Source organism: Leopardus geoffroyi, chromosome B3, assembly GCF_018350155.1.
Source record: "Leopardus geoffroyi isolate Oge1 chromosome B3, O.geoffroyi_Oge1_pat1.0, whole genome shotgun sequence".
Lineage (NCBI taxonomy): Eukaryota > Metazoa > Chordata > Mammalia > Carnivora > Felidae > Leopardus > Leopardus geoffroyi.
The window spans coordinates 67,899,830-67,927,098 of NC_059337.1; the positions used below are offsets into that span (position 1 = coordinate 67,899,830).

A 27,269-nucleotide genomic window follows, 5' to 3' on the forward strand; every position below is an offset into this window, starting at 1 on the left:
AACCATGAGATCATGACCTGAGCCAAAAATCAAGAGTCAGACACGTAACTGACTGAGCCACCCAGGAGCCCCTGAAATAGATTCTTAAAAGAGAGATCTTTAAATGAAACAGAGATAACATTGCATGCCATTTAACAAGTATTGACCCTTGATCAACGTAAGTTTGAACTACATGGGTCTGTGTATATATGTATATATACATACAGACACAGTATGGTACTGTAAATGTATCTTCTCTTCCTTATTTTTTTTTTAATGTTTATTTATTTTTGAGAGAGAGAGCTGTCAGCACAGAGCCTGATGCAGGGCTCAAACTCACGAACCGCAAGATCATGACCCAGCCGAAGTCGGATGCTTAACCAACTGAGCCACCAGGCTCCCCCTTTATGGTTTTCTTAGTAGCGTTTTCTTTTTTCTAGCAGTGTGTAATACAGTATATGCAGTAAGCATACAGTATATACTATATATATATATATAGTATATAACATACAGTATATGATACAGTAAGAGTACAGTATATAATATATACAGTAAGTGTACAGTATATAATATATATAGCACATGAAATGTGTTGTTTATGTTATCTGTAAGTCTTTTGTTCAACAGTGGACTATTACTAGTTAAATTTGGGGAAAGTCCAAAGTTACTCATGAACTTTTGAGTGTGTGGGGGATTGGCACAGTTGTTCAAGGGTCAGCTAATGAAGACTCCCTTTAGGTTCTGCCATTGTAAATTGAGTTGTGATGCTTTAGGCACACTTGGTAAAACTGAACTTAACCGAAAAGTTCTTTTTTTTTTTCTTTTTTTTTAATTTTTAACACTTTATTTTTGAGAGAGAGAGAGAGAGAGAGACAGGAGGGGCAGAAAGAGAGAGAGGGGGACAGAGGATCCAAAGTGGGCTCTGCACTGACAACAGAGAGCCCAGTGTGGAGCTTGATCTCACTAACCATCATGACCTGACCCAAAGTTGGACGCTTAACCGACTGAGCCACCCAGATGCCCCTTAACCAGAAATTTCTTACATTATTTGAGCTTAAATGTTTCATTTGTAAATATATTTTTGTTTTGCCTGCAATTCCTGTATTCGTCAGGAGGTATTCATAAACATGTATGTGTTGATCACTCTAATTACTACCAGAATTGCTTTATTTTATATGCTGTTTGTATGTGTTTGTGTTTGTATATGTTGTCTGGGGGTTCCTAGGGTCATTTTTCACTAATAACAAGAATATTTTAATGATTGAACTAGATTGAGTTGAACCTAATTGTTAAGATTTTCGTATATTTTTATTTTTTTAATTTTTAAAAAATGTTTTTATTTATTTTTGAGAGAGAGAGAGAGCACGAGCAGGGGAAGGGCAGAGAGAGAAGAAGACACAGAATCTGAAGCAGGCTCCAGGCTCTGAGCTGTCAGCACAGAGCCCAGCACGGGACTCAAACCCGTGAACCGTGAGGTCATGACCTGAGCTGAAGTCGGATGCTTAACTGACTGAGCCACCCGGGCTCAGCTCTATATTTAGATTTTCAGAGATTATATCCAGATCATTTTAGTTAACACTAGTTATAATACTGAATGAAGTTATGTATATCTGTTTAGAAAAACTTTATTGTAGGTTGGTATTAAAGATTATGCCTTTCATTTTATTTCATTTGAATTTTTATAAAAAGAAAAGCAATAACAGAAATTTTTTCTAAATTGAATAAGACTTGTTTGCCTCACTGTCTTCCTCCCTCTATCACCCACATTTACGTGACAAATAACTTTGAGCAGTTAAAACATATTATAGCTACAGTAAAATATATGACCATGTTAAAGGACTTCATAATTTTACAGTAGGATTTTTTTTAACTATTATTAGTAGCATTTCTGTTACTTCTGCTGGTAACTGTTGTTAAAGACTCACCGTATGCCAACATTTGCACGAAATTCTTTACATGTGGTATCTTATTTATAGCAACCCTGTGGGATTGCTTCGTGTAGATACTTTGTGTAGCATCCCTGTGGGATACTTTGTATAGATCCTTTTTGTAGACTGGGAAAGTGAGCCTTAGAGCTGTCCTAGGCAAGGTTTCTAGCTATCTGCAATGAAAATGGGTGATTTGAACCAGGCTTCCACCATCAATGCTGAATTCTGAAGTATCACAGCATCCTGGCCTCACTAACCCAAAAGAATTGAAATTCTGAGGCTTTATTGTGTGTATTTGGAAAACCAACTTGTAATCTGCTTCTTTTATGTCTTCACACTTCTAGTTTACTGTCTGGCTTTTGAAAGTACATTGTTATGATTCTTAGATGGAGTCTGATAACATACACTTTTAAGTTTTTTAAAATATTCTTATTTGTGAATTTTTATTTCTCCTAGAAATAGTATGAATAAGTCATCTTAGACATTCACAATAGAGCCACCTTGAATATATCGTTTAATGATTGTTTATAGGAATCTTTTTATGTAGACATATTTTATTATTTATCTTCTACAACTTTGCTTTCTGTTATTTTACATTTTGAGGAATGTGATGAGATTATAAAGATCTCTTAATTATTATTTCAGTAGTATTTGATATCCTAAACCAACTTATTTTGTGTAATCTCAGTAATTCAGTAACAGATAGAAAACTATCAATTTAGGATAAAAAATGTTTGAAATATTAAACATTTTTATATTTTTGATAACAGGTCATTGAAGATATATATGAAAAAGAGATTGTCAAATCGAGGTAAGAATGAGTTTAATTTTCATACATAGGGATTAGGTGGGATCAAATTGGATCCCTTCTGTATTTCTAAACTAAATGGGATCATAACTTGGACCTTTTTTTTTTCTGTTAGATTTTGTCATCAGGGAGATGGTGGCTAGAAAAACTTTATATGTAGCTGTTGAAGAGCCATACATTATTTTCTTGCTTCCTAATTTTTGACTTCGTTTAGAGGGATTAAATCCCATCAGGTTTATTTTGTTTCTGATGAAACGTGAGGGACAGTAAACATGGAGATTTTATTTCAATTGAACTAATACTAATTTTCTTTGATAAATCTTTTAAAAATATTATTAAAAATTATAAAAGTAAAACATACATAATAATACTTTATACAAAGTAGTAAAATATACGTTTTATAAATGATGTATAGCATATATATAAAATAATAAAAATAAAAAATGAAAATTATATTTGAACAATGTAAAGAAGGAGGTAAGTTTCAAGAAATCTTCCCTATCCTTTAACTCTCAATTTATCTACATATATATCTGTATCTAGCCCCCTCCCTGACTTTTTTTTAAATACAGAAAGTTTATACTCTACACACCATTCCATATCGTGTCTTTTTTTTTTTTTAAACTAATGTATTTGAGGCATATTTTTATATTTGCACCTGCAGACATGGATGCCCAGTGAGTATCGTAGAAGAACAGTTGACTAAATGTGTTTTTTTTTTTTTTTTTTTTTTTGATGTTTGTTTATTTTTGAGAGAGAGAGACAGAGACAGCTTGAGTAGGGGAGGGGCAGAAAGTGGGAGGCACAGAACCCGAAGCAGGCTCCAGGCTCTGAGCTGTCAGCACAGAGCCCTACACGGGGCTGGAAACCATGAACTGCAAGATCATGACCTGAGCCGAAGTCGGACGCTCAACTGACTGAGCCACCCAGGTGCCCCTAAGTGTTTTAATATGAAATGAAAACATTTAGGTTATGAATGTAACAAAACTTTAAAATCTCAGATTTGTTATTTTTCATGTGTTTGATTGCTAGAAGGTTAATTTTACTAAATATCGTGAAGGTAAATCCATGTTATTGTCAAAATAAGAGGCTAATTGTTTTTGCTTTAATGATTGATTCGTGAGCATGTAAAAGGAGACAGGGCCAAAGACCATGTTAAAGATTTTGTTTCTTATTTGAAGAGTAATGGGAAGCCAGTTAAGAGTTGTAAGCGTGATGATGATCTTTTAAAAAAAGAATTTAGAGTTGATAAGAAGCAGAAAATAAGGGTGAGTATTGTAGTAGTTAGGTTCACGATAATGATGGCTTGAATGACGTTTGAAGGTGGAGAAGAGTGCCAAATTGAGATAGAAGTGAAAAGACGGTTGCTCGTTGGACTTGGTGGGTTAGGGGAAAGGAGGGAATCAAGGGTGACTTCTAAGTTTTTGGCTCAGGTTGCCCGGTGATTAGTGAGTGATTCCATTACTGACTTCTGCTATTGTCATTAGGGCTGGGGTTGGGCATAGATCATAGTCCACTTTTGGAAATGTTGAATTCTAGCTACTAAAGAGCCATTTAGATGGAAATGTAGAATAAGCCATTGGGTATCTCCGTGTAGAGCTCAGAAGAGGACAAGGTTGAGCCTACATTGTATCAACCACCATTTCAATGCTAAGGGTACAACAGTGAACATGACAGTCTCTGTTCACCGAGCTTATGTTCTATTTCTACTCTAGACAGATAGGAAGTATAGAGGTATATAATGTCAGCAGGTAGTAAGTGCTATGAATTAAAATAAAGTGTGTTTAGGGGCTCTTGGGTGGCTCAGTTGGTTAAGTGTCCAACTCTTGATTTTGGCTCAGGTTATGATCCCAGGGTCGTGAGATCAAGCCCTATGTTGGGCTCTATGTTGGGCATGGAGCCTGCTTAAGATTCTCTCTCTCCTGGGGCGTGTGGGTGGCTCAGTCAGTTGAGCATCCAACTTCAGCTCAGGTATCACAGTTCATGGGTTCGAGCTCCACGTCCGACTCTGTGCTGACAGCTCAGAGCCTGGAGCCTGCTTTGGATTCTGTGTCTCCCTGTCTCTCTACCCCTTCCCCGTTCACACTCTGTCTCCTTCTTTCTCTCAAAAAATGAATAAGTAAACTTAAAAAAAAGAAGTGTGTTTAGGGTAGTGACAAGGGCTTTTTTAGATTGAATGATCAGGGGAATCCTCTGAATATATGAACATTTGAGCAGGTATTTAATTTAACATATGTCTTATTGGTCTGGCATTGGGTATGGATGAAATTGCCTGAGAAAACTTAAATGAATGGGTAGATAAATTCTAGGATTCTTTTTTCTTACATATTAAGGATATACCAATCTGAAAATGATCTTGGACCTTCACAACTAGTTTTCTGTCTTTTTCGGAACAGGCTTTTATTCCAGTGGATAGTAATTGCTTGTTTTTGTTTGTTTCATTTAACTTTAGCTATTAATATTTCTTCCTTAAAGATAGTTTTTATGTAACTAATAACCACTGCCAGTGACTTATAAGTTATATATTTGGCTACATTATTTTTAATTGCTGAAGGAAGTAACTTGTTGGCCAGACTCATTAGGACTTATGGCTCTCTTAATAGCCATTTTCTCATCGTGTATACATTGTTGAATACTTAAATGAAAGTAAGCTGATTACATTCTGCTTCCAAATCTCAAAGTTCAAAAAGTTAAATGCACTTCCATAACACAGAAACTATAATGTATATATGTTTTTCATCATGATAAGCATAGTCTTTAATCCCTATCCCAATGTAAATGATGTTTATTTAAATTTTTAAATGACAATTTTTTAGACTAGTGCCTGAGGAAGCTGTTTTGCTGAGTTATGTGCTGATAGCATCTTCATTACTGGGGAAATGACTTGATGTAAGATTATTAACTTGTTGGTAGGCTGTCAAAATAGGCCACTTATAGCCAGCCATAAGGTACTCTTCAGTATTCTACATTAAGGTTCTTGTAATATACATTTTTGCATATCAACCCTATTTCTGAAGGAGGCATCTGGGAAATAAATCAGTCAGTTCTTAATATTCTCATGGTATAAATGATAACTTTTAGGATCTCAAAAGTAGTAAAATATATTGCCCAATAAGCCATGTGATTGATTCATATTTGCTATCCTTACCATTATCAAATTTGGCAAGCGTGTCTTAACATATTTTCATCTGTTTAATTTTAAAGCCTTCAAAATAATCGTAATTGTTATTTGTTGAGTGCTTACTATGTGCCAGATTCTGTTCTAAGCACCTTGCATATATAGTAGCTCATTTTTCCTCACGACAACCCTGTGCTACTCACTGTTATTATCCTCATTTTATTGATGAGTAAACTGTAGTACAGAGAGAGGTTAAGTAGCTAGCTCAAAATGTTTCCCAGTTAGAGGAAGAGCCAGGTATTAAATCCTGGTTCTTTGACTCTTTTCCAGTACTATGTTCTTAAGTAGTACAGGGTCTGTTGCCTTTTAGAACTCCCCTCACCAGTACACTTTGGTTATGGCTGTTAATTCTGTTATGAATACATCTAAGTGGGTTTTGTGCAGGAAAAAAGTGAGTTATTGTGTAGTTTACTTTTGCCCATGTTTATATTTGTTTTCATTTAAAATATTTAAACCCCAGAGGGCCTGGCTGACTTAATCAGAAGAGCATGCAACTCTTGATTTCGGGGTTATGAGTTTGAGCCCCACATGGTGCAGAGATTACTTAAATAAAGAAAAAAAAAAGACTTAAAAAATGCTTAAATTCCTTTACTATGAAATTTAACACAGAAAAGAGCATAAAACAGAAATGTATGGCCTTCTGAATTATTATCATTCATAACCACCACCAAGGTAATAAAAGCCAACATTTGTCAGCATCCCAGAGGACTTTTCATAGCCTTTTGCTTTAACACTGTAAAATATAAGTATGGAAACATGAACACTGTAGTTTTGGTTGTTTTGAATAAATGGAACCACATGGCATACACTCTTTTGTGGCTGACCTCTTTTGTTCACTATTATTTGTTTTTTTAATCATCTACTTTATTTTTTATTTTTATTTTTTAATGTTTATTTATTTTTGAGACAGAGCCAGACAGAGCATGAACGGGGGAGGGGCAGAGATAAATGGAGACACAGAATCCGAAGCAGGCTCCAGGCTCCGAGCCGTCAGCACAGAGCCCCATGCGGGGCTCAAACTCACAGACCGTGAGATCATGACCTGAGCCAAAGTTGGATGCTTAACCGACGGAGCCACCCAGGCACCCCTTAATCATCTACTTTATAATAAATCTTGAAATGGGTAGTTCAGAAGTTCATGTGAGGGCCTTCGTCAGTCTTTTCACAGGTGTGGGTTTTTTTTGGCTTTCCCTGTATGGTTGCAAGGGGGCTGCCACAACCTTAGACTTCATGTTTTCACACAACCATATCCCAAGAGAAGAAGCAGTGGGCAATTACAATAGCAAAACTTATTGGCAGAAGCATAAAACTCCAAATTTAATGAGTATGGCCAAAATTGCTGGAAGAGAAATTGAGTGTTTTTCAGAGTGTTTTTGTTTTATCTTGACCCATGACTTCTTTTTTTCTTGTCTAGTCATCCAGAAATAAATGGGCCACTTTGCCTCTTTTGAATATGAGGAAACTGGGTCCCAGAGTGTTTAAAAGATGTTGTCAGGGTAACACTGAATCATGACCAGAATACTGTGTTCTGTCTCATGTGCTGGTATTTTTTCTCTCTTTCATCATGAGGTCCTATTTGGCTGACGAAATGAAGCATGCAGTTTTGTGCATAGTGGGCACTGAGTGAATTCTGTTCTCCAGCATGCTATTAAAGTGAAATGTCTGCAGCTGGAAGGAGACCTAGTGTGTCTGACACACAAGATGTCATATCCACTCAGTGACCTGGCTGGCTGTAGAGGCCAGTACCTTGCCAGTGTTGTATCTTTGTGCTTTTTTGCACAATAAAAACCTGCATTTTATTCTCACTAAAATTCTGTGACACCGCTTGCTTAGTGAAACTATTTAAGAGATCAGAAGTCAGTGGAACAGGATTTTGACAGGATAATGGTCTCCTGGCATATTATAAATTCATAATGCATAAACATTTAACTTTCTAAGCTGGAGAATATTATCTAGTGGCAGTGTTCTGGTCTGACTGCTTTATTTCCAGTATACAAAATGATAAAACTAGATTAGTGGACATTTGAACCAGCCTTTAGAGAGTTACCTGGTAGTTACAGCATCATTTATGCATGAAGTACAATACTTGTATTAAAAATAGACAGTAAAGAGAGCTAATATTCCTTCCACAATTTTCTTTTCTTTTTTTTTTTTTTTAATTCAACTTAGTTAACATACAGTGTTGGCTTCAGGAGTAGAACCCAGTGATTCATCTCTTACATATGATACCCAGTGCTCATTCTGAAAAGTGCCCTCCCTCATGCCCATCACCCATTTAACTCGTCCTCCCACTTACATCCCCTCCAGCAACCCTCAGTTTATTCTCTGTATTTAAGAGTCTCCTATGGTTTGTCTCCCTCTCTGTTTTTATCTTATTTTTCACTTCCCTTCCCCTGTGTTCATCTGTGGAGTTTCTCAAATTCCACATATGAGTGAAATCATACGATATCTTTCTCTGACTTATTTCACTTAGCATAATACCTTCTAGTTGTATCCACGTTATTGCAAATGGCAAATTTCATTATTTTTCATTGCTGAGTAATATTCCGCGTTTTGTGTGTGTGTGTGTGTGTGTGTGTGTGTGCGCGCGCGCACATGCTACACACACACACACACACACATATACATACCATATCTTTATCCATTGATCAGTCGATGGACATTTGGGCTCTTAACATACTTTGGCTATTGTTGATAGCGCTGCTATAAACATTGGGGTGCATGTGCCCCTTCAAATCAGCATTTTTGTGTCCTTTGGATAAATTCCTAGTAGTGCATTTGCTGGGTTATAATTTTTTGAGGAACCTCCACATTGTTTTCCAGAGTGGCTGCACCACTTTGCATTCCTATCAACAGTGCAGAAGAGTTTCCCTTTCTCCGCATCCTAGCCAAAACCTGTCGTTCCTTCCACAATTTTCTAATTTTGTAGACCTAATGTCAAAACTTATGAAACCTTTGAAAAGTCTGATTCCTGTGTTTGTGATATAGATACATGTGTCTCTTGTACTTTCAGGAGGGCATGACTTTCAGGTAGGATGCCTGGGTGGCTCAGTTGTTTGAGGATCTGACTATTTTGGCTCAGGTTGTGATCTCATGGTTGGTGGGTTTGAGTCCCACTGAGTGTGGAGGCTGCTTGGGATTCTCTGTCTCCCTCTCTCTGCCCCTCTCCTGCTCATGCTCTGGCACGCACATGCTCTCTCTCTCTCTCTCTCTCTCTGTCTTTCTCTACATAAGCTTAAAAAAAGAATGTTGGTCAATGCTAAGAATAGGTTAGGTTTTGGCAGTTGTGATCCAGTGTTATGAATAATGATGAACATTTGTGTTTTCATTATAATTATTTGCCTTATTCTGGAGCCTGCTTCTGTGTCTTCCTCTCTCTGTCCCTCCCCTTCTTGCGCTCGCTCTGTCTCTCAAAAATAAACTTAAAAAAATTACTTGCCTTTTTAACTTATATGTTATATTTCAGTGTGTTGTGGTGCTTGTTGTGTTTGTTATATGAGTAGGATAAGATTTCACTTAAGTAGGGGCGCCTGGGTGGCTCAGTCAGTTGAGCGTCCGACTTTGGCTCAGGTCATGATCTCACAGCTCGTGAGTTCGAGCCCCACGTCAGGCTCTGTGCTGATAGCTCAGAGCCTGAAGCCTGCTTCACATTCTGTATCTCTGTCTCTCTCTGCTCCTAACCCACTCACATTCTGTCTCTGTCTCTCTCAAAACTAAACAAACATTAAAAAAAAATAAAAAAGATTTCACTTAAGTAATTTCTGGTTTTAAAAATAAAATGGGAGGCACCTGGGTGGCTTAGTCAGTTAAGCTTCCAACTTCGGGGCAGGTCATGATCTCACATTTTGTGGGTTCGAGCCCCACATCAGGCTCTGTGCTGATAGCTCAGAGCCTGGAGCCTGCTTTGGATTCTGTATCTCCCTCTCTCTCTGCCCTTCCACTGCTCACACTCTGTCTCTATCTCTCAAAAAGCAATAAACATTAAAGAAAAAAGTTTTAAAAATAAAATGAACTACCCTGACGAAATACAAAGAAAAAATATAAAAGCAAATTTAGCTTTTCTCAATGCATGTTAAAATATGATTATTCTGCTATGTGAGTCAATATTAACACAAGATTCCAAAATGCATCTGCATCAGTAACTCTGAAATGTTTGTATTTTCTGTTTAAACACTTTTATTTTTACTTTTACACTTTTAGGTTTGCCATCAGAAAGATAATGCTCTTGGAATTTAGGTGAGTTTAAAGACGAAGTTAAAGATGGAGTATACCTTTTTTATTATTATTATTCTACTATAGTTAATATACAGTGTTACATTAGATTCAGGTGTGCAATATAGTGATTCATCAATTCCAACTCCGTGCTCATCATGACAAGTGCACTCCTAAATCCCCATCATCTATTTCACCCATCCTCCCACCCACATACCTGTATCATCTTGAGCAAATCATTTACTCTCATAGCCTCGATTCCTCATCTGAAAATGTAAAGAATGGGTTTGGAGTTTGCTGTTAGTTAACTCCCAAAATAAGACATTACTGTTAAAAACTGTGGCAAGCCAGTGATATCTCTGAGGCATGTGGCAGAAACAAATATACACTTATGTATTCCAACTGTATTGCACAAAAATTCCCATAGATAAAACCCTGGTAAAGGTGAGTTCAAACTCCCAATTACAAAGCACATTAGGATAAGAATCAACTATAAGCAAGTTGAAACAACAGAATTCGTTCTCCACCCTGCCCACCCAGGACCTGAGATAATTAAATAATTTATATATACCATCAAATAGTATGTTTAAAGTTACTATAAGTATAAAAGAAGAAATTGAATATGTGAACATGGAACAAGATGCTAAAAATGGGTAGATTTGGAGAAAATGGAAGTAAAAACGTTTGAGATTTAAAAATTCAATGGACAAATTAAATGCAGGCATACCTTGGAGATATTGCAGGGGCATTTCCAGACCACTGCAATAAACAAAGGCAGATGTATTTTTTGGTTTCCTAGTGCATATGAAAGTTATATTTATAGTACCTATATTGTAGTCTATTAAGTGTGCAGTGCCTTTATGTCTAAAAAAATTTACATGCCTTAATTTAAAAATACCTTATTATTAAAAAATGCTAAACATCTGAGTTTTCAACAAGTCATAATTACTAATCATGGATTACCATAACAAATACAACAATAATGAAGAAGTTTGAAATATCCTGTTGCCAATTTTTTGGTAAATCTTACTACCAAAACGTGACAGACACAAAGTGAACAAATACTGTTGGAAAAAATGGTGCTAATAGACTTGCTCAGTGCAGCATTGCCACAAACGTTCAATTTGAAAAATGCGACATCTGCAATGAATAAAGCAACGCACAATAAAACAACATAGGCCTGTGGCAGATTAGACACAGGTAAGAGGGAAATTAGTGAATTGGAATATAGGAAATTAATTAGATAATAGCAAAGAGAAATAGGGATGACAATATAAAAGGAAATTTAGAGATACAAAGGCTAAAATTAGAAAATCCAATCAATTTCAGAAGAGATTTAGAAAAGAGGAGTAGCAATTTAGAAGAGATGGTGGTTGAGAATTTTCTACAGTTGAAATATGTGAGTCTTAGATTCAGGAAGTACAGTAAATTCTGAATAGAGCAACTGAAGAGTGGCAAAGATGGAATGAAGATCTTACCGTATGCTAGAGGGGAAAAAAAACATAAAGAACGCATAGATTGTAGATTTCTCAGTTGTAGTAATAGAGAATGGAATAGAATGAGACTAATACAAGAAAAAAATCACCAACAACCCAGAAACAATTGTATAACCAGCTAAACTATCATGAAATAAAGAAATTTCAGACAGATTAACACTAACAGACTTGTTGACAGACGTTCTGAAGGGTATAATTCAGGAAAAAGGAATTTATACTTGTAAGAGAGGAATGAAATGAAACTTTGTGCATATTATTTATGAAAGAGCACTCAGGTATCTTACTTGGAGCCTCTTGACCATTATTTCAGGTAAAATTCCACTTACTCCGTTTTCAAGATTCTTCTAAACTAAGTATTGCTAAAGATAGACCTGTGGAAATACTGATGTAAGAATAAGAGGAAGTAGAAAAATTACAGTGCTATAGAGGAGTATAAACACTTAACTATGGGTGGGTGTGCGTGCATGGTTGCATGTGTGCATACGTACGTACACACATATGTGAGTGATTGCAGCATGCATGCGGAGTGATTTAAAGTGGGAATAAAACACCTTGCTTTTTTTAGTGCTTGAGGGTATTTTAACCCCTGTACAAAAATTGATGTTTATAACTACCCTGAATGATTAAAAAAAAAAAAAAAAAAAAAAAGACTTAAGTTGTATTTTAGAAATTAGAAATACTTAAATTTCTTGAGGAATATTTTCACCACGGTCTTAAAATAAGAATTTTGGTATTTTAAGAGGAAAATGCTAGTTACCTTGTAAATTGACTTATGTTGAATATACCTAGTAAATTAAGTATTAAAATTAGCTTCTTTTTGATTGTTAAATCTCTTTAGTTTCTAGAAGTCAGTTGGTCTTCGTATGAGGTAGTATTAAGGTCTTAGATACATTTATCTGCTGAACCTGCCCATTATATCATTTTGGCTTTTTACTTCACAAAGAGACTTAGATAGGGAATATCCAGTGTTCTGAGGGTGATAATTACATACGTTAGTAATCTTTGCTGTCTTCCTACCTTGAAAGTGTAAACTCTCATTCTACAAAGCTGCAATTGCTAAATATAAGTTTGTAGCAGGTAGTGACCTAGATTATAGGTAAATTTGTGAAGGATTCTCAAGTTACATAGTTTTTTAAAAAGTTTCAGAAAGTTTTAGATAATTAACACTTTTCCAGGCGAGTGACATATAGTGAGTGGTGATGACTAATGAAATATTCTGTGCTTTTTTACTCTTCACAGCCAGTATCTTGAAAATTACCTCTGGATGAATTATTCTCCAGAGGTGTCCAGCAAGGCCTACTTAATGTCAATCTGCTGTATGGTGAATGAGAAATTCAGAGAAAATGTCCCTGCATGGGAGGTAACAGATTTAAATTACTTCGTAGCTTTCATACTGTGCTCACTTTAAGCGATTAAAGAGTAGCAGAACTTTTTACTGATAATAAATAATGCTTTTATATATTTATTTTCTAGGTTTATTTATTTTGAGAAAGAAAGAGAAAGCGAGTGGGGGGAGGGCAGAGAGAGAGAGAGAATTCCCAGTTGTCTCTGCACACTATCAGCACAAAGCCCTCCATGGGGCTCGAACTCATGAACCCTGAGATCATGATCAGAGCTGAAATCAAGAGTCAGACACTTAACTGCTGAGCCACCCAGATGCCCCCAAATAATACTTTTAGAACAAAACTTCACCCAATAATAAAGTAACGTTGAGAAAAAAATGGATATATGAAAAATGCTATTTTTTGGGGCGCCTGGGTGGCGCAGTCGGTTTAGCGTCCAACTTCAGCCAGGTCACGATCTCGCGGTCCGTGAGTTCGAGCCCCGCATCAGGCTCTGGGCTGATGGCTCAGAGCCTGGAGCCTGTTTCTGATTCTGTGTCTCCCTCTCTCTCTGCCCCTCCCCCGTTCATGCTCTGTCTCTCTCTGTCCCAAAAATAAATAAACGTTGAAAAAAAAAAAAAAATTTAAAAATGCTATTTTTTTTTGGTTTCAGTACATTGTTCAAACTAATTTACTATGAACTGAAAAATTATGAAAGTGAAATTATTTTTGTTTTGTGCTTGATATGAAGAATGGCATGGATTATAAAGACTTTTGCCTGAGATTAACATGAAGTTTGTATTATTAGCACAAATAGTGCTCAAATAGGATAATATTTTTCAGTGTCCTTTTTCACAACAGGGAGTATATATTTGTAGTTTTACGTTCAGTAATGTTGCCAACGTAAAGACATGTTTATATTCTAATTTCAGTTTTATCTTTATCCCTGATTTAGAGTCTGCTTTCCCTTTTAGAAATATCTAATAGACATTTTTTCTTTGTGTTAGTGTAATAGAGGCTTGCTCAGTAGAGGTCCAAAGTCTAGGTTTTCTTTGGCTGCCATAAAATGGTCAGCTCATCAACTCTTTTAAATAAAAAAAAAAGGCATGGGTAATTATCATCTTTTTGTGGCAGTGGTCTCTGAATTAAGAAAATGTTAGATTCTTTAAGATAAACCCATAGACCCTTCTCTCGAATATTCATTAAATAAGTGCCATCTTTGGGCAGATGAGAGCCCAAAGTAAACTGTGCTTTGTGTACTATTGAAAGGTCTTGGGTATTTCTTGAAGTTTATTCAAGCTACTATAGGAAGGGAGAAGGAAGATTTTTTTTTGAGCTAAACAATGACCTGATCAGTTTGCATGTTAAAATGACCATTTTGGTGATTAGGGTTTGAAAAAGAGAAATACAGATTAAGAAAAGAGGTTACAGATTTTCTAGAAAGTAGAATTGACTGCATTTCATAGCTGAATAATTAGTATTAGGGAAGGGTGTTATTTTCAATAATTTTCCAGGCTTGGGCAACTGAGTATAATAGATGATTCTGCCATTTACCAAGATAGGTAATCATAAAGGGTTGAGAAATACTCTGAAGGGTACAAAATTGTTGAATTGAGTTTTGGACTTCCTGAATTTAGATTGCCTTTCAGTTATCTGGATGAAATTGTCTAGTAGGCAGAGGAATCTTGGGATTTAGGGTTAATGAGAGTAATCTGGACTGAAGATATATATTTGGAATCATTAGTGTGTGGTCTTTGAAGTCATGGGAGGAAGAAAAGAAGAATGGGGTTAGAACCCTAGAATAGTGCTGTGTACGCAGCAAGAGAAGAGGAACCCTCAGCACATTGTAGAGGGCTAGGGTAGGGGGCTGGTAAGATTCCATTGTCTTTGATAGCGATCAAGATTCAGGGGAGTGCTGGGGTGGAAGCTTGTAGAAAAGTACATGAAAACAACTAGTGTATACCACACATTTAGAGCAATTCTCTATGAAAGAAGAGGGATGTGGAAGTAACTAGATGGGGGGCATAGTTCAGTGAGAAACTTGAATGTATTTACCTAATTTACTTTTTTAAAATATTATTTTCATGTTGAAAGTAAAGAGCTAATACAAAGCAGGAGAGGCTGTCGTTGAGAGTCATCAGTGGGAAACTAACTTTTGCCAAAGATGTTGTTTTTCTTGCTTTAAGTCATAAGAATTAAAACATTTCAGATTCTTAGAAAACAAAGCTAAATATGAACATAATCCATAAAAGAAAAAAAATAAAGGAATTAAAGCCATTATTTTAGGGGCACCAGGCTGACTCAGGCAGTAGAGCATGTGACTCTTAATCTTGGAGTCCTGAGTTCGAGCCCCACGTTTGGTGTGGAGATTCCTTAAAAAAAAAAATGAAAAAATAAAAATATTTTTAAAAAACAAGAAAAAAAAACCCCATTGTTTTATTAGGTGAAATTTTCTGCAACTCTTTCATGATATTGCCAGAAACCTGTATTTGACTTGCTACTATTTATTATAAATAAGCAAATAGTCTTTTTTGCAATTATTTGCTTTTGTTAATAGACTTCTAAAGAATGACCAATTTTTTTTAAGGGAGAAAAGAGAGGGCTTGCAAGCCATTTCAAATTAAATTTTTATTCTTTCTCTTTTCAGACTTTTAAGAAGAAGCCAGATCACTTCCCATTTTTTTTTAAGTGTATCTTGAAAGCAGCATTAGCTGAAACTGATGGTGAATTTTCACTCCATGAACAGACGGTTTTACTGCTTTTTCTTGATCATTGCTTCAATAGTTTGGTAATTTTACTTTATCTTTGGGGGGAACTCAGATTTTCTTGGTGGTGGTGGTGGTTTTATTTTTTATTTTATTTTATTTTTTTAAGTTGAACATAAATGAGATTACCTCTGTAGCCAACTCTTCATCCAATGGTAGTGGGGAATATGGATAATGCCAAAAGCTTAATTTTAGCCACTTCTCAATAAAAACATTTTAGAAGATCCATTCACTTTTTAAAATAGATTTGTACTGGATCTCTCCTTTTTTCTTAAGAAAAATGGTAGTAGGAATGGAAATTCTCCAAAGATAGAGCAGCAAAGAATCTGGTTTTTATGAACTTTGCATAATGAGATCTGTGCCATAAGTTGCACACAAAAACTACCTTTATTGCTTTTTCGTCCTGCTTCATGGCTGGCAGGCAAGAAGGAGAGTTCTAATTTGAGTTCACTCGATTAGGTGCAGTTTTCATCCTTCTAAAGAATTAAATATTTACAGTAATTAATATTTCATTTGCACTGCTCTGCTGTGGTTATCTGAAGGTCTATACCTATTTATTTAAAAATAAGTACTACTGAGCTGAGAGTGCATTAGACCCATGCAGGAGAATGCATAGGGTTCTTTCTTATCCTGAAGACTGAATGTTGATAGATGGGTAGTTATTGCTTGTTCTAGGTCCTGCCTCAAATGAATCTTGTAAAGGCATTAAAAAAAAGATTTATGCCCCCAGTGGATGCCACTATTACCTCTAACATTGATTAAACTAAACAACGTCAATGTAAATATAGACATGATTATCAGAAATTAAGCAAAAACAAGATGAAATTAGTATTAGTAGTTTGGTACTTGGTTTAGTTAACTGAAAAACTTGTTTATTATTGAAATACTTTATTTTTTTCAACATGCCATCAGTACTTATTATTTGTGGTAGTTAGGTCTATGGGGCAGCTGCCGACACTGAATTAGCTAAAATTGAACCATTGCTCCTAGGGAGAATAAAGGGTTGGGTGCCTACAAGCCAATGTCACAACATTTCATCATTCCATCAGTACATAATCTTGTTTTATGTGTTTCTGTTTAAAGACACCTTATGTAATATATATTGTTGCTTTATTGACATGGAACTCATGGCCAGAAACACTATAACTTAAGTATGAATGAACCTTCTGTAATACACTTATTTTCTGTATAAGACACATCACAGCCTTCTTGCACATGGGAACACTAACCAGCACTTCAACCATGTGCTTTACAATAGCAAAATCACCAACAAAAACCATAAAAATGTGAGAAAGGTAGCACTGAACAGACACACAGAAAAGGATGCTTCTTTATAGTATGAGAGCTGAAACAAGAAGACGGATCATTACCTTGTTCACCCCCAGCTGAAAACCTCAAGTCTGTAACCACTGCATGTTGGGCAACGTAGCATTTTTCACTGATCTGTGCCGCCCTTGGACAGCACTAGGCGTATTGAATTTGGGGTTACAAATACATATTTGTGAATAGATGAACTCGCAAATACAGAATCTGTAAATGATGAAGATGAAGAAAAAGATTGTATCTTTTTGAAAAGTATTAAGCTTCTTAATATTAAAATATCATTAATTTGAAAGTATTGGTGGCATGTTTTCACCCTGGGACTTAAAAAGACAGTATTTCCTTATGTAAAGATTTAAGTTAAAATACTGATGTGTGTATAAATTTGTTTTCTTTGTGCCTTAAACAGGAAGTAGACTTGATACGGAGTCAAGTACAGCAGCTAATCTCCCTCCCAATGTGGATGGGCTTACAGCCGGTAAGTATCTTCAGAAACTTGGGCGTATGTATGTTACAAGTGGAAAATGTGGTTTTAGACTTTGTAGCTTTAACATAGGTATAAAATGGTGGCCAAAAACCCCTTTTCCTGTTTACAAAATGTATTTATTATGCATTAATTTGTCATGGATGCAGTTTTTTTCAGTTTTAAAATTTTTATGTATCTGCAAGCTAGTAGATTTCACCTCATGTCAGTATTATAAGGTAAAATAAGATAATATCTATGGAGTTCATAAAGAAGGGGGATAAATTTAGCAAACTATGGTGATTATTTCTGCGTGTGCCTTTGGATGAGACTAAATGTAGACTAGAATATTTTCTTTTCTTAGATTAGAATGTACATATAGCCATAGGAGAAGGTCTGGATTATGTTTAATGACTTCCTTTTTTTCATCAAATCCTTATTGGATAATATGTGCCTGTATCAAAACCCAATTAACTGATCTTGGGGAGTAAAGTTACAACTGTCAAATTTTAGTATAGTACTTTATTCAAAATACCATTTCCTGCATATGGGTTCTTGCATAGAGCCAAATATGCAAGCTCATTCATAGGTACCGGCTGATGGTGATGAAAACAGGCATATATAAATAATTAGTGCTAAGCTAATTATTTAATGCTAAGTTAACTGATAAGTGCCATTAGAAAGAATGTAGTCATATGGACATTTCCTTGTCTGCTTATGACAGCTGTTTCTATGTTCATTGTTTTAGACTCATTTTTCAAACTTCAGTGATTTTACTAATAAGTGTTAATGCTCATATTTTTCAAATTTAAATCCTTCATTTTAGAAATAAGGAACTTAATTGATTATTGAGCTTATGACCTTCATAAGAAAACGCAGTTTCTTTTTTTTTTTTTTTTTTTTTACATTATTAGTAACAATTGTTAGAATTAAATAGTTTTTATAAAATTAGAGTTGTTAGTTTCTTAGTTTTCAGGTTTTGTCATGTTGCTTTCAGGTTTTATCCCATTGCTTTATATTGTATCCACACATTAGAAAACTAGCTGATAGTTGATCTAATATTTACCTTTGTAAACTTTGAGGTTACTGGTGATTTAATATCACATCATTCTTTCAGGCACGATTGGAATTAGAATTAAAAAAGACCCCTAAGCTAAGAAAATTTTGGAACTTGATTAAAAAGAATGATGAAAAGATGGATCCAGAAGCAAGAGAACAGTATGTTGCCAAAATTTTGTTCCACATTGGTTTATTATTTTGGTTGTAAGTCCTAGATGATGTTGATTGGTTTGTTGTTTCCTTTATATAGGCTGAACTAAATAAATAAGAAGTGCTTTTACTGTCGTAGGAATGTTTTTCATAAAGGTCTAAAGGGGGAACCACAACATCACCATGTTTTTCTTCTTTCTCTTCTCTCTGCTCCAGTGATAAGTATATCATTGATCCTCTCCCTGCCTCTTGACCGTAGTTTGTCTGTCATGGATGTTTTTCAATTTTCTGCACAGTCTTCAAGCTATCAATCAACTTTTCTTTCTTTTTCTCACTCCCTTACTCTTAATAGTGACTTTTATACACTCCAGCCATCATTCGTTTGTTCATTCATTTATTCATTCATTCAACAACTAGTGAATGTTTATCATTTTGCCATGTACTCTTCTAGGTATAGGGGACATAATAGAGAATGAAATGGAAGTAGTTCCTATTCTGTGGAGCTTACATTCTAGTTGGGGCAGATAGCACCAAAAAAAGATCAATTATATAGTGTATTAGATGGTGATACATTTTAGGGAGAAAAATAAGTCAAGTATAAGGATTAAAGAAGCAGGTGAGGATTATGGTTTCTTTTAATAGTAGTATTTATTATGAGTTGGGGAAGTCTGATAGCAAGTATTTATTTCACCACACAAAGTGCTATTAGTAGGAAACGGGAAGGATCCACATACTGTTAAGAGGCTTTTCTCTCTCTCTCTCTGCGAGGCTAACTCGGTGACTAGTGCAGCAATACCCCTTGCACTGTCTCCATCTTTAAAATCTTTTTTTTTTTTTTAGTGTTTATTTTTGAGAGAGAGAGACAGAGCATGAGTGAGCAGAGGGAGAGGGAGACACAGAATCCAAAGCAGGCTCCAGGCTCTGAGCTGTCAGCACAGAGTCCGACGTGGGGCTCGAACCCACGAGCTGTGAGATCATGACCTGAGCCAAAGTTGGGCACTTAACCCACTGAGCCACCCAGGCACCCCGTGTCTCCATCTTTTATTGCTCTTTTCCATTCACTCCTTTTTTTCTGCATATGTATATATGCTGAAGATTCCTTTCCCTTGGACCTATGATGACTTTCTGGTTTTTTCTTATTGTTTGATCCACTTTGGAGAGTACTCTATACATGTGTAACTGGTAATTTCATGAGTATGGATGAGATTATTTAGTGAGATACATAAACCATGAAAAGAGGGTTGAGGACAAAAAGAAATGGAACCTGGAGTTGTGCTGGTGGTTACTGAAAATAGGAAGAACTAAGAAAAGCTACATGTCAGAAAAATGAGTTTGGGTGGGTGGGAGTGAGAGCCACGAGGAGAAAATATTAGGGACAGGGTAGGAAAATTCCTTCTTTAATTTCCAACTCTAGTCTCGTTATTCATGGTGTCTTCCCACCCAACAGCCTCTTGATTAGACTAATCACATGGCATCTGCTTTACTTGACTATTTTTTCTTAAACCTACTCTTCCTGTTACCTCAACATGATTTAATCATAAATCTCTCTGGCCCAGTCTTTGAATAATTCTTTGCTGTATACAGTTGACCCTTGAACAGGGCAGGGATTAGGGGCACTGGCCACCCTCTCATACAGTCACCCTCTCATACAGTCTCATACAGTATATGAGTCACATACAGTCTCATACAGTCATATGAGTCACATACAGTCTCATGTAACTCGTGACTTCCCAAAAACCTGTTAATAGTCCTCTGTTGACCAGAAGCCTTACTGATAACAGTTGGTGAACACGTATTTTGTATATTTTGTATATCATATACTGTACTCTTGCAGTAAATTAAGCTTAGAGAATAGAAAATATTATTAAGAAAATCATAAGGAAGAGAAGATATATTTCCAGTACTGTGCTGTATTTATTGAAAAATTCTGCATGTGAGTGGACCTATACATTTCAAACCTGTGTTGTTCAAGGGTTAGCTGTACTTCTGTTTGCCATGAACTCCAGTTTGGCTTAAGTAATACTCATTGTTTTCCCTCCTAAACTTAATTTTCTGGCCAGTTTCTCTTAATTCTTTCAGAAATTGGGCTTAGAATATTCCAGTCCTTTGGCCAGTAATTTATATTCAGTCAGCCAGTCCTGTTGATCTTTTGTCCTTCCTCTCTTTTGCCTGTTCACACTGCTGTCATCTTAATTCAAGCCTCCAGAGCCTCTTGACTAAAGCATTACAATGAATTCCTATTTGATGTTTCTTCCAGCTTTCCCACAACAATGAGCCTAACTAGCCATCTTCATAGAAAATTTTGTGGTTTTCCCATATTCACAAGCTTTGCCTATTCACAAGCTTACACTGGTTTCCTTCTTAGAGGAGAAGCTCTAAACTCCTTGCAGTGGCATTCAGAAACCTCCAGCTGTTTTGTTTGTGACTCCCCCAAATCCCTGGGTATTCATTGTTTCTTCAACAGTCCTTCCCTAAGTACCCTTTCCCCTCCACTCCACTTTATTGAAGGCTAACCTTCCAAACACTTCTGGACCAACTACTTCAAGCCACTGTGCTTTCTTCTGAACTTCAAACCACGCTGTGTGTTTTTTATTGAAACTCCAGCTGTTGGTATAATAGTTAAAATATGTGTAGTTGTTGAGGGGCATCAGGTGGCTCAGTTGGTTAAGGTCACCTGAATTCAGGTCATGATCTCGCAGTTGGTGGGTTTGAGCTCCATGTTGGGCCCTGTGCTGACAGCTTAGAGCCTGGGGACTGCTTCAGGTTCTGTGTCTCCCTCTGTCTCTGCCTCTCCCTCACTTGTGCTCCTTTTTTTTCTCTCTCTCTCTCTCTCTCAAAAATAAAAATTAAAACATTTTTTAAAAAATACATGTGTAGTTGTTGAAAGAATAGGTTCTTCAGTTGGAACCTATTGGAACCGTAGTACCTGTTTAATGGGACTGTTGTCAGCATTTAATGAGATTATTCGAGTGAAGCACTTAACACAGCTCAGATCCTGACACAGTAAGTGCTCATTTAATGTCAGCCAGTTTTAGTAATTACATGTTGGTTTGTGTTACTGATTATCGTCATGTTATATGACTTGTTTCCGGTCATGTAGTCATTCCCCTCCTTTGTATTTCCCCCAGGACTGGCATAATCATTTACAGCTGTCCAATACCTGGTGAATGTTTGTTGATTGACTGGTACACAGTGCATCTTAAATTAGTAATGAGTAGAAAGTTGTTCTTTAAACCAGCATTTAAGTTTTAGACATTGTAATACTCTATTATATATAATACTTAAAATATACTAAAGTATAAAATTACTTGTTTTAACTATATACTTAAACATTAAATTTTGAATGTTAAGGGCAGACTGTAAATGAAATTTTGAAAACTCCTTTCAAGTTTTGACCTTTAAATCTCAAGTGAAAACCTTCACAGTAACATGGTAAGAGAGAGTGGTGTTTTCTTTGCTGGCTCATTTAGGCCGGTAATGAGGCTCTTCTTTTCTTTACATAGTCTTGTGTATACATACAAAGAAGCAGGTGTGTGTTCAAATTATGATCCTAATTTCAGAGAAAAGTGGAACATTTGAATAGTGTAAGAAAAGCTTGTTCAGCATTTAAATTTTACTTTTGAAATAATTATTTTTCAAAAACAATTTGGTCAACGTTGTTCTCTGATTTTAGAGCCTACCAAGAAAGAAGATTCCTTTCACAACTCATCCAGAAGTTTATCTCTGTGTTGAAATCTGTGCCACCTTCTGGTAACTATCTTCTTCCTCTCAGCTTATTTGTGAAGTTGTGGTTTAGATGATCCTATAGTATTGACTAGCCTCTAATCTAAAAACTGCTCCTAGAACAGTTTTAAATCATAAAGACAATGTACCTGCCCTCCCCTTTTCATATATATGACCAGTCTGAGTATTATGACTGCGTTAAAAATTCACATATTTTGGGGTGCCTGGGTAAGCTCTGTTGGTTGAGTGTCTGACGCTTGATTTCGGTTCGGGTCATCCATGGGATTGAGCTCTGCGTTAGGCTCTGTGCTGAATGTGAAGCCTGCTTAAGATTCTCTCTTTCTCTCCCTCCGCCTCTCTCTCTCTCCTCTCTTTTTATATAGTTATTGAAATATTCATTTACTTAGCAAATATTTTTTGAGTTTGCTTGCAAGACCTAGATCCTGAACAAGGTGCTAGGGTACAATGTTGAACAAGTCCGTCACAGACCCACATGGCATTTATCCTGTGGTACTGAATAGTGTTTTTAGACAGCATCAAATACTGATTGGACAGGAGACAGTGATTTTTGAGATAACAAGCTATAAGGCAAAATGGGAAAGATATTCCCTCCAATGTGGCCCCTATTTATTGATGAAACAAATACAAATATATGCTATGTAGACTATGTACTTAAAAATATGCCATGATTATACTGTATTTGTGTGTGTGTGTGTGTGTGTGTGTGTGAGAGAGAGAGACAGAGACAGAGACAGAGACAGAGGGAGGGAGATATGCCTATATATCCAGAGGGGCTAATTACATTATGTTGGGTTTGCAAGCTCTACATAGAATACTTTTTACTTAATAAAGGTGTATATATACTATGTAAGGTGTATCATTTGTTAATACTTTATTTCCTAAATGGGGTATAATCTAAGAACAGTTCTGTAGATATACCATATTTATATTTTTGCATCAGAGATTGTTGCTTTGTTTACACTACAGTAGAACAGAATTACTTATAAATGCCAACCTTCCAAGTAATATTTTACAACTGAAAATCATACCTATAATTTAGTGAAGAATGGATACTAATGCTATACATCAGCTATACCTGATTTGAGGCATAATGTTACTCCCAGCCTAAGTGTATAGAAAAACTTGTCATATGCTGATAATCTAAGTCACTTACTTAATATTAGTATTTTTATTATTTTATTTTTTTTAAATTTACATCTAAATTAGTTAGCATATAGTGAAACAGTGATTTCAGGAGAAGATTCCTTAATGCCCCTTACCCATTTAGCCCATCCCCCCTCCCACAATCCCTCCAGCAACCCTCAGTTTGTTCTCCACATCTATGAGTTGTTAATGTTAGCCATTCTGACAGGTGTGAGGTGGTATCTCATTGTGGTTTTGATTTGTATTTCCCTGATGATGAGTGATGTTGAGCATTTTTTTTGTGTGTCAGTTGGCCATCTGGATGTCTTCTTGGGAGAAGTGTCTGTTCATGTCTTTTGCCCATTTATTCACTGGATTATTTGTTTTTTGGGTGTTGAGTTTGATAAGTTCTTTGTAGATTCTAAGTAAGGAAATTTTAACATGTTCTGTCTGTTATGTCCAGAACCTGTCACTATGGACAAAGTTCATTACTGTGAAAGATTCATTGAACTTATGATTGATCTGGAGGTAAGAAATTTGCAGTGACTTTCCTGTTACATCATCATTATGGTGGATAAGTTTGAGCATATGACTGTGAAATATATGAAATATTTCTTCATTCCCTAAGACAGGCCTTAGATTTTACCTGTTTCTATGTGTAACAGAGAAACAAAAGTAAAATGCAGTTGGCTTTTTAAGTTTTCAAATAAATGTCAGATGGCTGTATTTGTAGAAAAAAACATGTAGTATAGTTATTAAATATGGGTCCAGCAGTGGCAATTTATTTTCTATCATATTTTAATACCCCATCATGGAGTTTTTAATAGTGGCTGAAGTTGTGGATTTATGGGCATCTCTTTAATAATCTCACTTTTCTAAATGTGCCTAATATTGTTGGTGAAGAAAGATATAGCTGCTATTGTCAATTTTTTAAATTAAGATCCTTGAAGAAGATTTCATAATACTAGGTGCAAGATTTTGACAGAGAGTTCAGATGCAGAGTTGGTATAATTCAGGCTGAGTTCATTTCCTTTCCCTCTTTACTGCAGGAAATTGAAAGAAAATCCTTTGTGTTCATTTCTTATCTGGAGAGAGAAGGTAGTTTCTTGACATACGGATTAGAGTATTGGACTTGCAGCCATGCATGAGATCTTCATTCAGATTCCGATTCTGCCAGTAACTAATTTATAGCCTCTGAGGATCTCAATAACCTCATCTATAAAATGAGGATATTTGATTAGATTAGTGGTTTTCAAACTGATGATCACAGTGTCTCAGCATTGTCTTGCTGACTGTCACAGGACGATGTGGTAAGAGGAAATGGAGGATGAAGTCTCCATATAGGAGTCCCTAGTCTCTTTTCTCTGAGTAGCACCATTTTTAAATCTATACCCAAAATATATTCAGATTTCATAGAAGATTTTGTTTGAAAACTACTGGCTTTCCTATCTGTGAAATTTCTTCTAATGTCGTATTTTATTTATAAACATTGCCACTGCGCCTATTTACACATGGACCAGACCCTTTGCTTTGTGCACAGTGTCTTTTGGGAGACTAGAGGGTACTTTGTATATGATTGACACTTCTGAGTGAAGGATCAGTAGAGTTTACCTCTAGCTGCAGAGAACATGCAGATTTATTGCCATGGTATTTATTTTTTTTAGGCCCTCCTCCCCACAAGGCGCTGGTTTAATACCATTCTGGATGACTCCCACCTTTTGGTTCACTGTTATCTTTCCAATCTTGTTCATAGAGAAGAGGATGGCCATCTTTTTTCCCAGGTGAGCATTGATAATATCTGAACATATTTTCATTTCTAAATTGATTCTTTTTCTGCCATGCAACCAAGAGTGCCAGTGGTGATATAAAGGAAATTTTACTAAATATTGAATTAAGTAATGTAAATTCCCAATTAGTCATTTTAAAGTAAAATCAAATCTTAGTATAGAAAACAAATGAATGAAGAGCTTTGATTAATCATACGCGATTTTATTATTGGACTAAATTGGGATTTTGGCAGTGCAGTCCCACATACTCATATATTTTATGTTAGTAACCACTGTGGAATACAGTAGATGATGAGCATTAATTTCAAGAGAACTATGCCCTCCTCTCATGGCTGTCTTTCCATAAGACGGTGGTGACCAAAACCGTTGAGAGCATGGCAGTGCACTTCATTTGCTACCTTGAGTAGAAAGAAGTAATAGTGTTTCACATTTCCTGTTTCGCATCACCTCTTCCGGAAAAAGTCTTCTACCAAACTCCTCATACTTGCCTTTCAATGAGGTCATAGTTGGAGATATAATTTTTGTGTGCTTATATATTCTTTCAAGAATTCTTTTATCTTGTATCTATATTTTTTCTCATTCTCCTACTAAATTTCTATCCAGTGATTTGCCACATACATTAAAACATACTAAAATTCTAGTATCTGTTCTGCCATAGGTTAGAATCAATAATGATGAAGATTTGGGGTAAATGTAGCCAGTAGACTGTGTCTCTGGGGAAAACAGGCCTTCATTATAGCAGCAGGAACTAAGCCAAAGAAAGGGCTTAATGGCTGTGGAGACTGATGAGAGGAATAAATATCTTAGCTTTCCTCACCTTGCTGCATTTCCCTAATAGTAGCAGCACACAGAGAAGAATATCTCCAATTATGAATTCCAAAATCCTCATTCAGAAAATTCTGTATTAAGTGGCCTACCTAAGTAAAGGACCTCAAGAGTTCCCTCTAGTGGTGTAGTTCCATAAATTGGCAGTGGTGTACTTTGTTTTTTTCCATTTAAGTGTTTGGCTTCCTTTGATTAAATCCTTAATGTCCGTTCAGTACTGGGATTTCAATTTAAGTTCCTCTCTGTAGAAGTAGACCGTGTATATGAAATAGACTCTTAACAATTTATTCACAAGAAACATACTTTTTCCTCACACAAATAAAACATGTTTGGATATGTTCTGAAGTGTTTGTTGCAGTGTTTATATTCCAGAGTTTTCCAGCACCTCGGAGAAGGTATACAGACTTACTTAATCTTTATAATAAGTAGTTTTTGTTTGTGGTTTCTTGTTCTTATGTTCACACAGTTTATTAATGTAAATGTATCCTTTCAGCTTTTGGACATGCTTAAGTTCTATACTGGTTTTGAGATTAACGACCAGACTGGGAACGCTCTGACAGAGAATGAGATGACTACAATTCACTATGACAGAATCACTTCTCTCCAGGTGACTGAAATGCAGTATAGCCTGTGCTTCTGCTCCCATCAAGTTGGTTCATAAATAATGTAGTTTCATGTAGTACAGGTATAAAAAACTACTAATTTAATAGTGTTTCATCTTGAACTTTTAAAATATTACTTTTAAAATTTTTAAATACTTAAAATAATGCTAATTTTTAATTTTTTAAAAAATATTATTTTTAAATTATTTAAATATTTTAATTATTTTTTAAATAAGTTTTTAAAATATTACTTTTAAAATATTACTTTAAAATTTTTTTTATATATTACTTTTAAAATATTACTATTTCTAATGGATTCATGGGGTAAAAATGGCTTTCTGCATAGTCTTCAATCTTGAGAATCAAGATACTGATATTTGACACTCAGAAATGTTTGATTAATTACTGGGCCAATTTGGTGCATATACTTACCAGTTTTATTTATGAAAGAGTATTCCCAACGTATCGACAAAGTATGTGTGAGCGTTTTATAAATTTTAAAGATAAAC

The 27,269-nt window shown here is 35.7% G+C and overlaps 1 protein-coding gene across 1 annotated transcript in view; it reads left to right on the forward strand.

The window, feature by feature from the left end:
* AQR (aquarius intron-binding spliceosomal factor) overlaps positions 1-27,269 on the forward strand; it is a 101,416-nt gene that overhangs the window by 10,983 nt on the left and 63,164 nt on the right. Inside the window, exons 4-13 of the mRNA XM_045450108.1 lie at positions 2,678-2,718; positions 10,094-10,129; positions 12,841-12,961; positions 15,571-15,711; positions 17,418-17,486; positions 18,589-18,689; positions 22,354-22,430; positions 24,010-24,074; positions 25,211-25,327; positions 26,652-26,765. Of these exons, the coding sequence (XP_045306064.1) occupies positions 2,678-2,718; positions 10,094-10,129; positions 12,841-12,961; positions 15,571-15,711; positions 17,418-17,486; positions 18,589-18,689; positions 22,354-22,430; positions 24,010-24,074; positions 25,211-25,327; positions 26,652-26,765 (882 nt within the window). The remainder of the gene's footprint in view (positions 1-2,677; positions 2,719-10,093; positions 10,130-12,840; positions 12,962-15,570; positions 15,712-17,417; positions 17,487-18,588; positions 18,690-22,353; positions 22,431-24,009; positions 24,075-25,210; positions 25,328-26,651; positions 26,766-27,269) is intronic.